Source organism: Canis aureus, chromosome 3 (genome assembly GCF_053574225.1).
Source record: "Canis aureus isolate CA01 chromosome 3, VMU_Caureus_v.1.0, whole genome shotgun sequence".
NCBI lineage: Eukaryota > Metazoa > Chordata > Mammalia > Carnivora > Canidae > Canis > Canis aureus.
Window position 1 is genome coordinate 27,338,680 of NC_135613.1, and position 16,175 is coordinate 27,354,854.

General features: G+C 41.8%; 1 protein-coding gene and 1 long non-coding RNA gene across 2 annotated transcripts in view; one reads left to right on the top strand and one right to left on the bottom strand.

Moving 5' to 3' along the window:
- The window catches only part of LOC144310421 (uncharacterized), a 41,365-nt gene that overhangs the window by 19,535 nt on the left and 5,655 nt on the right, over positions 1-16,175 (top strand). The window contains exons 4-5 of the mRNA XM_077891353.1: positions 11,870-11,997; positions 13,364-13,451. Coding sequence (XP_077747479.1) covers positions 11,870-11,997; positions 13,364-13,451 — 216 coding nt within the window. The remainder of the gene's footprint in view (positions 1-11,869; positions 11,998-13,363; positions 13,452-16,175) is intronic.
- On the bottom strand, positions 8,391-10,323 carry LOC144304955 (uncharacterized). Its single transcript, XR_013371965.1, has 2 exons — positions 9,444-10,323; positions 8,391-9,101 (listed from the first exon to the last, which is right to left on the bottom strand). It is a non-coding gene; the product is annotated as an uncharacterized LOC144304955 (long non-coding RNA).

Consider the following 16,175-nt stretch of genomic DNA (forward strand, 5'->3'; position numbering starts at 1 on the left):
CTCCCGCCTGTGAGTCACACACAAGGGAAGCTGCAGTTCTTGACCAGTGCTGTAGGCGCTAAGATCCGGTATTTGCTTTTAGACCGTGGGAGCAAAGACTAACAAGGAAAATGCACCAGAACAGCTGGGAAACCAATTCCCCTCTGACTGCACAAAAATCGCTACTGCCAAGGCATGTTCTATCTTCGAGACAGGGGAGGTCTTCGAGGGATGTGTGCTTTTATATTTTTTGACCCTCAAATTCATGTCTTTTGCCTTTCCCCCAGCTTCACGTATCACTTTACATACCAAGCTTAAAATGATACTGAGCTACAACCCTATTTTATAACACAAAGGATAGCAAAAACATGTCATGGTAAAAAAAAATATATATATATATATATTTTTTTTTAATGTATTTTATCCTTTCAAACACTGCATATTCGGCAACTTTGTGATTATGGATACACACTATGTTGGTGTTTGCTTGTATGGTGGCATGATTTTACCTCGTCCTACCAAGACAGTTTCCTAACTTCATACAGTCTTATTGTCTGGACAGTAGAAATGAAAATTCAGACTTCATCAAACACTACTGGCCTAAGAGAAAATTCTATGGCCTAAGAGAATGCAATTTTTTTAAAGGATTTTTATTTATTTATTTATTTAAGAGAGAAAGAGAGCAAAGCACAAGTGGGAGGAGGGACAGAGGGAGAGGGAGAAGCAGGCTCCCCCTTGAGCTGGATCCCAGGACCTTGAGATCATGGCCTGAGCCAAAGGCAGCCAATTAACCAACTGAACCACCCAGGCACCCCTAAGAGATTGCAAATAATCACCCCTTCTCTTGGCTTTAAAAACATGTGAACAGCTTCATCAGAAAACAGTTCTCTTGAAAAACCACTTAGATTCCAACAAAAAACCATATAATCAGAGTAAATCCACTGCTGGAAAAATCCATCCATTTTAGGAACTATGGTTTATCATTCAATGCTTAGAATTAAAAGTAATTTTTTTAATCAGGCACTCTTTTTTTAAAGTTAACTCGGTGATAAATCCATTTTTCTGGATACAAATATCTGGCAACATAGCTTAGTTTTTAAAAAGATTTTATTTATTTATTTGAGAGAGAGAGAGAGCAGAAAGAAGAGGGATAGAGAATCTGAAGCAGACTCCCCACAGAGCTCAGAGCCCAGAGACCATCTCGAGGCTTGATTCCATGATCTGGAGATCATGATCTGGCCCGAAACCAAGAGTCAGATGCTATTCGACTGAACCATCCAGGTGCCTCACAACATATCTTACTATGTTAACATTAATTTTCATGGCATAGTTTCAATTAACACTTCCTTCTACCTAGCTCTTCCTGCTAGGTATGAGTTATCAGCAGCAGGAACTGGGACATCCTATGTAAAAAAGGCTATTCTTGGGGAGAGTATGTAAAACTATCTAGTTGAAGTAAAGGATACAAACTAGATGCATAGAAATAGTAATGCATATGCTTTTGATTATCTGTATCCAGTCAGATCTGACCGACAAGTAGCTTTTCCGCATCAGCCTGGCCCTTCAGCTTTCTGGGCCTGTAAGTATGCAGGAGCTTATGCAAAGAGTAGTTTAAAGTTGCAGACGGGAAAAGGCAAAATTAATAGGAGCTCACTTATCTGAGAATCACCTACACAGCAACCTCAACTGGTTGGAACCCTGCTAGGAAAAACAGGAGAAAGAAAAGGAAAAGAAAAAGTATTTCAACAGTCAGAACAGAAGGGACAAAGCAGGTGCTCTGAGTATCATCTATGGGGAGGAGTGGACACAAGGAAAACAAGCAGAAAGGCAGAATGAGCCAGTGCCATGGCAAAAACCCCAACACGCTCCAGAGCCCTCGCACATGCACATCGGTCATGGTAATGGGACAGACAAGCCACCAGCACCCAGTAGGCCCTCAGTGTGCACACACTGAGGATGATGGACAGCTGATGATTCTGTGCTGATCCAAGACCTCCGTCATTAAGATTAAGATAAATCATACTTAATGTAATTTTACTCACGTGTGGCCAGAAGTAGAGTGACATTTTACTTTTTTTCCCAACAAGCTTATTATAGAAATAAATTTCTTTTCTTTTTTTTTTTAATAATAGAAATCAATTTCTTTATATAATGAAGCAAGCATCAGCTTATGGAAACAGTTCTCTTGGTTCTAAGACAGGATATGGGTTGATGTCTACTCTAAGGGAAATGGAATCGTGGTGCGCCCCCACAGGAAATGGCCAGGTGTCGAATTCTATACAAAAGGGCCATGTTAGTTTCCATTCTTTGGGGGCAACTTTTGATATTTCTTTGCTCCCATGTACAGATTAAAGAAAATTGCTCTCTTAGAGTCATTACTTTAGAACTCAAGCACATGCTGGGTAATTAATAGGCATCTCAAGTATATGGAAGCTGAGCTCCCCATCTGTCCCCCAAAACCTGCTCTACCAGCCACCTGTCCATCCCTTTACTGGCAGCTCCATCCTCCGGTCACCCAGGCCAGAGCCCTGGGCATCATTCTTGACTCCCTACTTTCCCTCACATCCCACATTGGGCCCATCAGCAAATCCTCTTGGCCCTTCCTTCAAAACAGATCTAGAATCTAACCATTTCTCACCACCCCCACTGCTAGCTACTAGGTCAAGTCACCACAGTCCTTCCGCCTGGATTTTTGCAAAGCTTCTTAACTAGCGTCCTGGCTTCCTGCCTTACCTCCCTCTGAGTCCATTACCTATACAGACGTCAGAGGGATCCTTTTAAACTGCAAGTCCTAAGTCGGATTTCCCCCCACCTCCTCTGCTCAGACCCCCTTTGCCTGCAGAGTAAAGTTCAAAGTCCTCGCCCCCGCCCCTCTCCCAGATCACCCTGCTCCAGCCTGCTGGCCTCCAGGCTGTTCCTTGAAAACACCTGCTCTGCAGGCTTTCCCTCTGCCTGAAATGTTCTTCCCCAAATGTCCCTCCAGCTCACTCCCTCACTTCCTGCAGGCTTTTGCTCAAATGCCAACTCCATAAAGCCTTCCCTACTACCTACACCCCCACCACCTCACCCGGTGTGCCCCATCCTCCTCTCCTGCTTTCTTATTCTCCATCATCTAGCATACTACATATTTTACTTAATTTATTATCGATCTCTCCCTCCTAGGATGTAAACCCCACGAAGGCAAGAATCTATGGCTGTGTTGTTCAGTCCTGTGTCTCTCGCCGGGCACAGAGTAGGGCATCAACAACTGAATGAATGAGTACAATAATAGGAAAGTAAATGGGATATCTTTGACTAGGTGTCACTCTTTTTTCTATTAAAATGAACATAGAACAGCCACACTCCTATGTGCAGCACACAGCACTCGGCAGGCTCCGGGGGTGCAGAGGTGAATAGGAGAGGCACGCCCCTGCCTTCAGGGAGCTCCCAGACAAGTCTAAAGAATAGTGGAAGAGTCAGGAACAGAGATGTTCAGGAAGCCCATCACAAGGATGCTCAGTCTAGTTTAGGGGAAATCAGGAAAGGCCCACTGCCGAGAAGTAACATTCAAACTGAGACCTAAAGGACAGTACAGTTGGCCAGGCAAAGAGAGAAGAGAATTTTCTAGGCAGAGGGAAGAGCAGAACTAGGTCTGGGATTGAGAGAACTGAGCCTGGCTAGTTGAAGGAACTCCAAAAGAAGACAGTGGCAGAGAGAGAGGGAGACAAAGAGAAGAGAATACTGAGAAACAGCCTCAGACAGGCAGGGCAGCATCCTGAGGGGCTCTTGGTCATAGGGATGTGTCAGACCCACGTCCTTTTAACATTTTCTCTGTGCTGTGAAAAGTGAATTGGAGGAGGCAAGAAGGGGCTCAGGGAGGTACGTTAGGAGGCCAGAGCCGACGAGAGCTTGAACAAAGCTAGTGGTAGTGGGAAGTGTGTACTAGGAATGGAGTGTGGGTTCATATAAAACCCTCAGCCTAATTCAGGTACTCTGCTTCCCTCAGATCTCCATGACTCAAAATCACCTGACAGCCTGAACAAACAGAAAGGCTGGCGTTGTATTGGACAAAACCACTTCCATTATTACAATTTTACCAATCATTTTAGAAACCTTGCAAAGCAACTTAATATTATCATTTTTCAGGAATTATCAAAACAAAGCATTGGAGAGCATTTGCCAGATTAAATGTGCCATTAGCAAAGAACAGAAACCATATCTCAAGGATAGCGCTGAAGAAGATGCACTCAAAAGTGTTTTTATTCCATTTTACGAAGGAGGAAATTAAAGCGCAGAGAGGTTAAGTTACTCCCCCAAGCTGAGAAGTGATAGCACAGTTAGAGGAGTCCCAGGGATGTACTGATCACATAGCCAAGCAGTGATAGCCCGGGGACTTACACCCAGCCTTTGGGACACCGAACCTGGCTTCAATCCTCTGACTGTCCCATACAGTGTAAGCGTCCAGTAGAATCCTTTGATGTGTGACCCTGTCTGACTAAATGCTTCATTCAGGACTTTGCTCATGAGAAATACTTCCACCTGTCTACCTAGTGTCCCTATGTACACAACGCCAGGCTCTGTGGACACTGTCACAGATGAGACCAGGCCCTGACTTCATCGGGCTTACGGTCTTGTAAACGGACAATGATAACGCTACCTGCAAAATGCTACAGGACCAAAAGCACAGAGTGTTAGGGGCATATGTCAGGGGCAAGGACCTGGTTTTGGAGAGGATAGGGCCAGGCAAAACCTCTTTGAGGAATTGTCATTTAAATTACCCAAGGAATGGGGTGCTGGAAGAGCATGAGACTCTTGATCTTGGGATCATAAGTTCAAGCCCCACATTAAAGTGTAGAGATTCCTTAAAGAAATAAATAGTAAATTACCCAAGGAAGACTCTTCCCAATGACCACCGCAGTAACCTCGCTCCAGAGTGAATTCCCAACACAGATGCCCTTTTTTGCCTGTGTCATGTTTTCCTTCCAAAATAATAATGGCAGAGTGTTTTCAGGACGAGCTTGAGCGTTCATGGAGTGGCTTTGTGCACAGAATCTCATGTGATTCCCACAGCCGCCTCGGGAAGCTGGCCCTATGGATGTTAGAATTCTCACGTCACACTCGAAGGAAGTGGGGACTCCAGGAGATTCCATGAAATGGTGCAGTTTCACACAACTGATAAGAAGGGAGCTAAGCCTAGAGCCCAAGAGTTAAGATCCAGTCATAGCTCTTCTGGCCGTAAATTTCTCGTTTAGTTTACATTCTAACCTCCACTCTTTCTCTTCTTTCTGACCAGTTTCTTCTCCTATCAAAGGCTTCCATTCTTGCACCATGCATGGACAAGAGGACGCAGGATGTCCGGGAGGTGGCTGGGGAGGGGAAATTTCCAGAATCATGTGCAATGGATGAAAGAGCTCACGCTAGATTAATGAAGAACTTTCCAACACAACTTGTGATGATAATTTTGCAGGAAAGGGAGAGATAAAGGATGACAGGAATGAACGGTGCAATTTACTCCCCTTTATCGGGCCTGGAACGAAAAGTACTCCTAAATTCCAGGAGTACGTGTTGGTTTTATTTAACCAATTAGTCACCGGTTAGATGAAGCAACTTTTTGAAAAAATGGCGCAAGAGGGAATCCACGCACAGACACTGGTCATCAGAGAAATGGAAATAAATGCATCCTGAACGATGAAAACAAAGTCACCTAGAATCAAAGGGCAGCATCAAGGTCGTTTTTACTGAAGAGCTAATCTCACAATAAATGTGAAAGGAATCAAGGGCTCTGAACAAGGATTTGTAGAGTTAATCACCACCACGGGTGTCCTGTGGTGCCAGGCCCTGCAGGATCTGTTACCGTGGCTGGGGTGCAAACCTGAGGCAATCAGGGACACTGTCTCACATTCATGGGGTAAATGCTGTTCAAAGGGGTACTGCAGGATCACCTCACTGTGCGAGAAAGTTCTGGAATTCATTTTCTACAAGTCTGAGATAGCAGCCAGATCTAATGCACTTTTTCTCTTGAACAAAGGAACAGCCATTCCCAAGCCCAGTCCAACCTGAAATACCAGATTTCCTAATGAGAAGTCAGCCCAGAGGCCTGTCCCAGGAACCTCCTGCCATGCTTAACCCCTTCCTTCCCTCCTGCAGGTTCCTAGAATTTTACTTTCTTTTTTTGTTTGTTTGTTTTTAGAATTTTACTTTCAAATATCATGAAGGTTACTTGATTTTTAAATAATAATAATAAAATACAGTGAAAATCCTCATGTCTAACTACTTTTTAGCTATAAACTTGAATTAACATTCCTGTATACATACATACATAATCATTCCAAAGAGTACCTAACAAGAAAACTGTAGGAGGTTAATAAACAGTACCATCAATTATCACAAAGTCAGGTATCAATCTTTCTAATTCATATAATTTTTTGGATAAAAAGAGAATGGAATTAACAGTTCTGATCATTTTTAAAACAATGTCACCAAGAGATCTTGAGTAGGTCGCAAGCAATATATGCCAGATGTCTCTTAAATTATCTAATGTCTCTCTGTTACTAATTAAACTCTACACAGTCTCATTCCAGACTGAGTTTCTTTGATTCTAATTGTTGGTATTCCTGTTGTCCTTTTTAAAAGTCAGTCTTTGAATTCTGGAGTTTAAAGTCTTTGTGATTCCTCTCAATCATAATTAATACATGTAATGGCAATATTAGCAGGCTTTTTGATCTCTTGCATTTAATTTATGAAGATTTAAAAGAAACTTACTGGATATGAAAATTTTTGATTATTAAAAATCCTGTGATCAGGGTGCCTGGGTGGCTCAGTCAGTTAAACATCTCCCTTTGGCTCAGGTCATGATCTCAGGGTCTGGGGATTGAGCCCAGCATCAGGTTTCCTGCTCAGCAGGGCTCAGCTTCTCCCTCTGCCTCTGCCCCTCCCCCTGCTTGTGTTTGTGTGTGCTCTCTCTCTCTCTCTCTCTCTCAAATAAGTAAATAAAATCTTTTTTTAAAAAATTCTGTGAGGGCAGCCCGGGTGGCTCAGTGGTTTAGCACCACCTTTGGCCCAAGTCCCACATTGGGCTCCCTGTGAGGAGCCTGCTTCTCCCTCTGTCTGTGTCTCTGCCTCTCTTTCTCTCTGTGTCTCTCATGAATAAAAAAATAAAATCTTTTAAAAAATAAAATTAAATTAAAAAATTCTGTGAAGGATGCCTGGGTAGCTCAGTGATTGAGCCTCTGCCTTGGCTCAGGGCATAGACCTGGGGTCCTGGGATCAAATCCTGCATTGGACTCACTGTGGGGAGCCTGCTTCTCCCTCTGCCTATGTCTCTGCCTTTCTCTGTGTATCTATCATGAAGAAATAAATAAAATCTTTGAAAAATAAATAAATAAATAAATAATCCTGTGATCATAAAAATAATGGACTCTGAAGCATAAATCTTTTGTTAGAAACAAATAATTCTGAGGCACCTGGATGGCCCAGTTGGTTAAGTGCCCAACTCTTGGTTTTGGTTCAGGTCATATTCTCAGGGAACAACTGAGCTAGATTTCAGGACCCTTATGTGGGGCTCTGCACTCACTTCAGAGTCTGCTTGAGGTCCTCCCTCTCCGTCTTCCTCCCTCCCCTGCCCACTGCTTGAGTGCACATATACTCTTTCTCTCAAACAAATCTAAAAAAAATTTTTAAAAAAGGATAAATTAGAGCAAATGAGGGTGAAGATTTCCCCCTACACAAGCAAGACCTTCTTCATTTGTCTTTTCTTTCCTTTGGCTTATGAAGGTAGGATAGATGAAAAACAAGATAAATACTCAGTGATAGCAAAAGTGTGGAGGCAATGGACATTTCCAAGTACTGTTGGTAGGAGTATGAATGAATAAAACCTGTTTGGAAGGTAAGCTAGCAATTACTATCCAAAGACTCATTTATTTCCTTTGACTCAATCATTCTACTTTGATCAATTTGTACTAAGGAAATAATTAAAGATGCACAAGAGTTTGGGGGTAAAGGATGTTCATTTCAGCATCATTTATAATGGTGAAAAGTGGAGTCATCCATGGCGAACTGAGGAACCATATGACCATTCCCTGATTCACGCAGTCAAGGAACCAACACCAGATGTCTTTACTTCTTACTCACGGTTCTGCTGTGTGGTTAAGGTAACACCACATGAGGCGCTTAATCTACCCACTGGATTCTTCAGAAACCCAGTAAATGACCTGAGTAAATTACAGATAAGCTACCAATCAGCCAAGGCTCTGACTAAGATTACTAAAATCCAACAACTGCAGTAAACTTCTCTGCCCAAGAGTACAACGCTCCTTTATTTTAAAAGATTTTTAGTTTTCTAAGAAATCTACCAACAAAGAACAATCTGTTGCAATAGATTTTTAACATTATCTGATTATCTATTTTACAAATAAACACAACAACAACAAAAATAAAATGTTTTTACTGTATTTTCTCAAATAAAATCTATACAACTCACATAACAGCTTCTTTATGGAATGAGTGAAGCACTAAGGTTGTCACAGCCAATGTTCCAAGCACTTTGCACACGCTAATTCACTGAATCTCCACTATAGTCCCAGGAAGTAGGGGCTACCATTATTCCCATTTCACAGATGAGTAAACTGAAGTACAGAGAGCTTAAGTAATTTGACCACATAACCCACTAGGAAATGCAAAATTGGAATCCAAATTCAGGCGGTCAGCATTCAGAGCCCAAGGTCTCAACCACCACACACACTGGTTTTAAAATACAATAATTAGATAAAAATGTAATAATTAAAATATATGGCACCTAGATTAATATTGGAAATACATTGGGATTTTTGTTAAACAGAAGCAGAGGAGAGAGGGAAGAGATGGTCAGGGAAGGCTTGTTGAGGAGGTGATGATGCCAAAACCTTCACTCAGCTTGGGGATGGGAGGCAGTCTAGTGAAGAACATTCTGGATCAAAAGACAGACCTAGGAGTCACTGGCTTGTCCCTGAGGCTAGAATACCAGGGATGATGACAGCGAGGTGGACAAGGTTTATGAAACAAGAGATCTGTGCTTCATCTTGTCTTTGTCTTTCTTTGTCTCTATGTTCTATGTCATCTTTTTCTCCTTCCTCCTCTTCTTTTGCTCCTCCTCCTTCTTCTTCTCCCTGTGAGAAATGAAGGATTCTCAGTGGTACAGTGATATGATCAGGAACATATTTCTCTAAAAGCCACCACCATGGCAGCAGGGCAAAAGTCAGATCAGAGATCGGAAGATCCTGAGGTCAAGAAGACCAGTTCAAGAACAAGAGGTAGAGTAGCCGCAGGGCAGCTGAATTGTAGAGGAAGGCACAGATTAAGAGCGTCATTTAGCAGATGGAATTCAGGCTTTGATCACCAATTAGATGTGAGGAATTAAAGGAACAGTGATGTGACAGAGATAATTGGCTAAGGAAAAATTACTTAAGCCCATGCAATATATTTTAGAGAAACCATGCTCGGTAGATTACTTTTCAGCAGACCACTTGAGTTCTGGAAGGGGAATTTACTTTCTTCCTTCCTTATTAGATCTCCCATCTTTATATTAGCATCATGAATCACCATCATTCTGTTTTCTCTTTGAATGACTGGATTATCTCAAAATAAACAAAACATAAACAGAGTTAGTTTCTCAGCCACCTTTCCATAATCAAATTTCCTTTGATTTCGTTAGGGACCCACGAACTCACAGTTAATGCAGGCATTTCCTCATATCCTTGTTTTTTTAAAGCATAAAAATAGTTTTAAAGTATAGACCTGATTCTGCTTTAGAAATTCAATACCATAAAAATCTCCACTTTACCTCGCTCAAACCTTACCCCGAAAATAGTCAGTTCCATTTCCTAACATACATCTAAAGGAATATAATTATAAATCTATGTCCTGAAGGATAATTAAATAACCAGGCGGAGTATCTCAGCCCACAGTAAATGTGCCCTTGTCTTGTCTAAACTGCAATTCAGTCTAACCAGGATAGCAAGTTGTTGAAACCATTTTCAGAGGCCGATTAAATTATGAGCTGAGAATTATACATTTAAATTAAATAATAAAAGCCTTTGAAAATGACTAAAAGCACTAGAAAACAATTCTCCCCAAAGAACCAGAAAGCTGCATCTGAAAAGCCCATACTGGACACAGTTGGGATGACACATCACAGAGGCATGAAACAGCTCTGCTGTCCCCAAAGACGGGACCCAGATCTCTGCTAAAGCTGCATGTCCCGACCTCCGTGGCTGGGATGCTAAATGACAGCCTAATTAGGCCCTAAAAAAGAAGGCTTTGTCTTTCTTCTCCCAGGAGGTGCAAAGGTAAAGCTGGAATTGTAATTTGCTGGATGGCCCAGACCAAGCGCAGCTTTTGCACCACCCTCTGAAGTATAAGCAAAGTATAGAAGGGAAAAGCTTTAATGGAAATATGAGACATTGCAACAATTACCCCCCAAAAAAGCTATTTTGGACAAATGACATTTAAAGTCCATTTGAAGTATTTTCTAAACCTAGTAACATTCCCTCTTAGCAATAAATGCTGTCACTAAGTAATAACAAGAATAAGAAAAGTACATCGGCTTTGAGGTCAGATAGGACCACCACCGCTGAGTAGTTGTGTGACCTCATGCAAGTTACTCAACCTCTCTGATACCTCATTTCTTTCATCTGCAAAATGGTGGTAAGTATATCTACTTTCACGAGATGGCATAAAGATTAAATGAAATAATATGTGTAAATAAATACAGCCTCTAGCACAGTGCCTGCTATGTGACAGTTTCCTATGAATGATTATTACAATAGTATGCCTGGAGCTTCTTCCTTAACTTTGTATTTCTAGGGATGTCTGGGTGGCTCAGCGGTTGAGCGCCTGCCTTCGGCCCAGGGTGTGATCCTGGAGTCCCAGGATCAAGTCCCACATTGGGCTCCCTGCATGGAGCCTGCTTCTCCTTCTGCCTATGTCTCTGTCTCTCTCTGTGTGTCTTTCATGAATAAATAAATAAATAAAAACTTTAAAAAATAACATTGTATTTCTAAAAAATAAGTTATGAGAGATTTTTTCCCCCTTTTGCACCAAGTAGAGGCAAAGTTGGCTCTTCTCTTCCTGCCTACCCAACCTGCCTCAGCTCATGATTTGAATCATGGAAAAAACACAACTAAACACTTGCTTTTTTTTTTTTTTTCTGTGTGCAACCATTATCTTACTAAATGCTATGGTAGATTTGACAGAAAAGAAGGGACAAGCTGTGCCATCCTAGGTCTTAGGACACAAGCAAGGAGGTGAGACCTCCAAAGATGAAACAACTAGAATAGAGCTTAAAAAAAAAAAAAAGATTCAGTGCCAGATTTTATGATACACACTGACTTGCCATGGTGAGTCACAAGTGGAATTCTCGAACTATCTGTGGTGAAGAACCATTTTTGTTTTAATTTCCAACCCATCATGAACCAACAAGTGGTCCTATTGCCCATCCCTGTAACATAGCTCATGCTACATCCAACTCATCATGTGAGTCTGACAGCACCCAGAATGGATTGTGCCCTGTCAACAAGACTAACTCACGGACCACATCCTTGGATGTTGTGGTAATGCTAAATTGCCCAAAGTCTCTCAATTTCCCTACTCATCTTGTCGCAGACCAGTAATAGTTTTTGAAATAGTTTTCAACTAGTAATCTGTGGACTTTTTTCTGAGTCATCCTGAGCTGGACCTAACGGGGTAGGATTCCTATTTTTCCAGGGGCATCCCAGAAGGAGCAGTGGAGAACAGGTAAAGCAAGCACCCAGAAGCTAGAATAAGCCCTGTATGTGCTTGGGATAAATATTTTTTATCACAGCTTGGAACAAATCAATAGATTTTGGGTCAGGGTCTAAAAAAGAATATCAAGAACTTCTGTATCTCATTATTCAAGGAAACAGTACATGCAGTACGGCTCCCAAAGACAATATAAAGGAGAGGACCTACATGAAGGCATTCCAAAACCATTGCCTAATTGGCTTATCAGCTATTGAGGAACAGACTCCAGAAGTGCACTCTTTGGTAAGAACGGTCAACATCTTTGTTTGCACACACATCTTAGGATTCCTCTTAGGCATCAAAGGTAAGGAGACAGGAATGAGTCCAAAGCTTGGGTCAAGCCCTGCCTGTCATGAGCTAATGAGCTCAGGCTCTCAAGCCACGCTCCTAGGCCTCAAATCCTGGCTCTTCCATTTACTAGCTATGTAATCTTGGCCAACTGGCTTGATAGCTCTCTGGTTCAGCTTCCTCAACTAAGTGGTGACAACAACCATGCCTCCCTCAAAAGGTTGTCATAAGACCTGAATGAGGTCATGGGTGTAAACCCCTTAGAACAGCACCTTGATGGGCCACCTGGGGGACTCAGTCAGTTAAGAATTCAACTCATGATTTCAGCTTGGGTCTTGATCTCAGGGTCATGGGATAGAGCCCCATGTCAGGCTCCATGCTCAGCAGGGAGTCTGCTTGAGACTCTCTCTCCCTCTCCCTCTGCCCCTCGCACTTGTGCTTGCTCACTCTCCTCTCTCACAAATAAATAAATCTTTAAAAAAAGAAGAACAGTGCCTCACACACTGCCAGCACCAGCTGCTGCTGTTAGACTTTTCTCCTCCAGCAGGTTCATCCTCAAGGCCAACTCTAGAGGTATTTAGGAAACTGTGGTCTGGTACCCTTTAACTCAGATGATGAAGCCCTGGTATTCAAAAGCCTGAGGTCTAAGCAGAGCACATGGGAAGTGCTCCTGCTTTGCTTTCGCTTCTCAGATAGTGGCTACTCATATCCTTCAAAGGCCAGTTCAAATGCCACACCCTCAAGCTGTATTAATTAGGAACTGCATATAGTAGAAACCCATCTCCTGTGGTTTAATCAAATAAGGGCTCATGGTGAGCACCTCACAAGAATTCAGGAGATAGACACCAGTGGGCAGCAGATCCCACATAGCATCTGTACCCCAGGCTGTTTTAGTTCTACCATCTTCATCCCGTGACTTCAATCTTCATATCACTCCATGGAAAAAGCAGAAGGAAGCACTGAGGGTGAAGAGGTGGGACTCATACCAGGAAAGCCATACTCAGCTGGTGCCATCTACTTCACTCCCACTATGTGAGCAATCAATGTGATGTCAGGTAGCCATCTCTAATTGCAAGGGAAGTACAAAGATGAATACCTTGCTGATCCAAACAAAATCAGGGTTCTGTTCATAGCAAAAAGGAGAAGAACGTTTAATGGAGAGGCAACTAGCAAAGCTTTCCTTGACCCCTAAGACCAGCTTGGGTCCTGCTGTAAGATACTTCCATAGCATCATATACTCCTTCTTTGTGTGTCACTTACATGTAAATTGTAATTCAATAACTTCTGATGAAAATAATGTTTAGTATTTGCTTCATACCAGAACATAAGCTTGGGGAAGGCAAGAACCATGTCTCTTCTGCTCTGCTTGTCCCAGGATCCCCAGAATCTAGCCCAAAGCCTCGTAACCGGTAAGTACACAATAAATATATGTGGAATTGGTAAACAAATCCCTTCATAAAAGCTTATTGTTAGACTTACTAACTATACACAATTAACTTCACTTTTTTCTTGTTTAAACTCAGACTAGAAATATTTATATGCCTTATAAGGTTAATGTTATGAAGAATATGTGAAAAGAAAAAATCAAGAAACACTGGGAAAATATGTCGAGTAAAAACTTAATATGTGTGGCAAGAGAGAAAACAGAGCCTTAGAATTCATCAGGGATATGCTTTAAGGTCATGGGAATAGAAAAATGTCACACAGGAGAATGCCAGGAATATAATTGTATTATTTCATGATAAATATGGGAGGTGGGAACATATTTAGATATGGTTGCTTTTTCTTTTTCTTCTCCTCTTCCTCTCCTCCCAGGAAAAGAGAAACATGTTCTTATAAACTGAATTTAACAACTCAGCAGAACTCATTTAACAATGGAAGTTCATCTTCATTTATTCACTCTACCAACAAATCAAACACTTGCGGGGAACATGCACCATCTTGGATCCTCAGAGCACAACAGTTATCAAATGAACATGATCTTGACCCACACAGCACTTCTGTGCCAGTTGGGACAGTGGGGCAAGACAATAAAGGAATAAATAGATGTACTGCTGGTGATAAATGTTATGAGATGCTGTGGTAACAGAATAACGAGAGGGAGGTGATATTTAAGCCACCACCCAAGAATGAGAAGACAACTATTAGAATAGCCAGGGAAAGAACATGAGGTGATCAGAACATTATGGGAAAGGGGAGAGGGGCTTGATATGGTTCCTTTCTCTGATCCTTTCTCCTGTTGCTCTCTTTTACTCACTAGCCAACTCTGCTGTTACTTGAACATGCCATGCACACTCTTGCCTCAGGCCCTTTGCATATACTGCCAACTTATGCTCCACTTAAACATTCCCATATATCTCCTTATTCACTCTGATTCAGATCTCTGCCCAGTAAAGTGATAGGGAAATGGATGATGCTAGAACTGTATTCATTCTCACATTAATTCAGTGCATTTTGGTTGAACTCTTACTGTTCTAGGCCCTGGGGATATCTGGTTAGATGCACGGTGAATTTCTTGCTGTTGCAGGTCCTACACTGTACTTGGGGCAAGAGCCAAACATAAAATGTCAGACAATGATCCATGTAAGTGGACGAGGGATTCTATTTTAGAGAGGGTGATCAGAAGAGGCCTCTTTGTTTTTTTTTTTTTTTAAATGATAGCTTTATTTTTTTTTAATTTTTATTTATTTATGATAGTCACAGAGAGAGACAGAGAGGCAGAGACACAGGCAGAGGAAGAAGCAGGCTCCATGCACCGGGAGCCCGACGTGGGACTCGATCCCGGGTCTCCAGGATCGCGCCCTGGGCCAAAGGCAGGCGCCAAACTGCTGCGCCACCCAGGGATCCCAGAAGAGGCCTCTTTGAAGAAGTTTTGAGCAGAGAGCCAAACGCTCTAAGTAAGCCATGAGAAGACTAGAACAAAGATACAACAAATGCAAAAGTCCTAAGGCAGAAACTGTCTCAAAAATCCACAAGAAGAGATCTCAACAAGGATGTTAAAAAATGATGTGGAAACTATATTAAAATTTTGTGTCCCCCTCAAAAGATATGTTGAAGTCCCAGCCCCCAATACTTTACAATGTGATCTTACTTGGGGAAAGGGTCTTGCAGGGTTCTACTGCGTACATTTACATGCTGAATCCAATATGACCAGTGTCCCTTACAAGAAGGTAATTTGCAGAGATTGAAGAGACGTGCAGCTTCACGTCCAGGAATGCCCAGGATGGGTGGCCATCACCACCAACATGAGGAGGATTCCCCCTAGAGTCTCAGGAGTGTGGCTCTGCTGACACCTTAATTTTGGACTTCTGGCCTCCAAAGCTGTGTGACAACAGATTTCTGTTGTTTGAAACTTTCTGGTTTGTGGTACAGTTGATGGTAGCCCTGGGAAACAAATAGATAACTTTTAGACATCCAAGTTCTGGAGGTGAAGGGAGAGTTTGGGGTCAAGACATTCATTAGGAGATATAATTGTAATAAGATGAGCAAAGAGGCTAGACTTCAGTCGACAGCAAAATCCAATAGTCTGTCATTCACAGGAACTACATGACCATGAGCAGATGCCAGCTTTTGAAGGAACCAGATGGCTTACATTCTAACATGCCTGTACAAATATAAGAAGAGCCAAGTGGGGCCATAGTGTTGGATTCAATCAATGCCACAGCAATAATCATCAGCAGATAAAAATCACCATATGATGTAGACCATTAAATGATAAAACCATAACACACAATTCATGATCCAATAAACATAATAAATATATTTCACCTTAAATGGTGAAATGCTACCAATACACCTATATATTGGTAACTGGTGACCTCAACAATTACCAAAGTGACAGAATTAAGTATCAGAGAACAGACAAAGAGGTAGCCCAGGATGATATAGCAAGTACAACAGAATTATCAGGTATAAGTGGAGAACAGTGAGGAAGAGAACTTATTTTTTTCCCTATGCTTCCTTTGCAAGTATACAGGTATCTCCAATAAAAAGTCACCAAATTTTAGAGCAGACATTGGCCACATTCTTAGATCCAAACCACAATAAGAACAAAAAAATGAACAAAAGGAAAAGGTACCTTGAGGTAATCAAAACTTAATAAAGCATGGAACAACATGGAGGATGGGATAAAA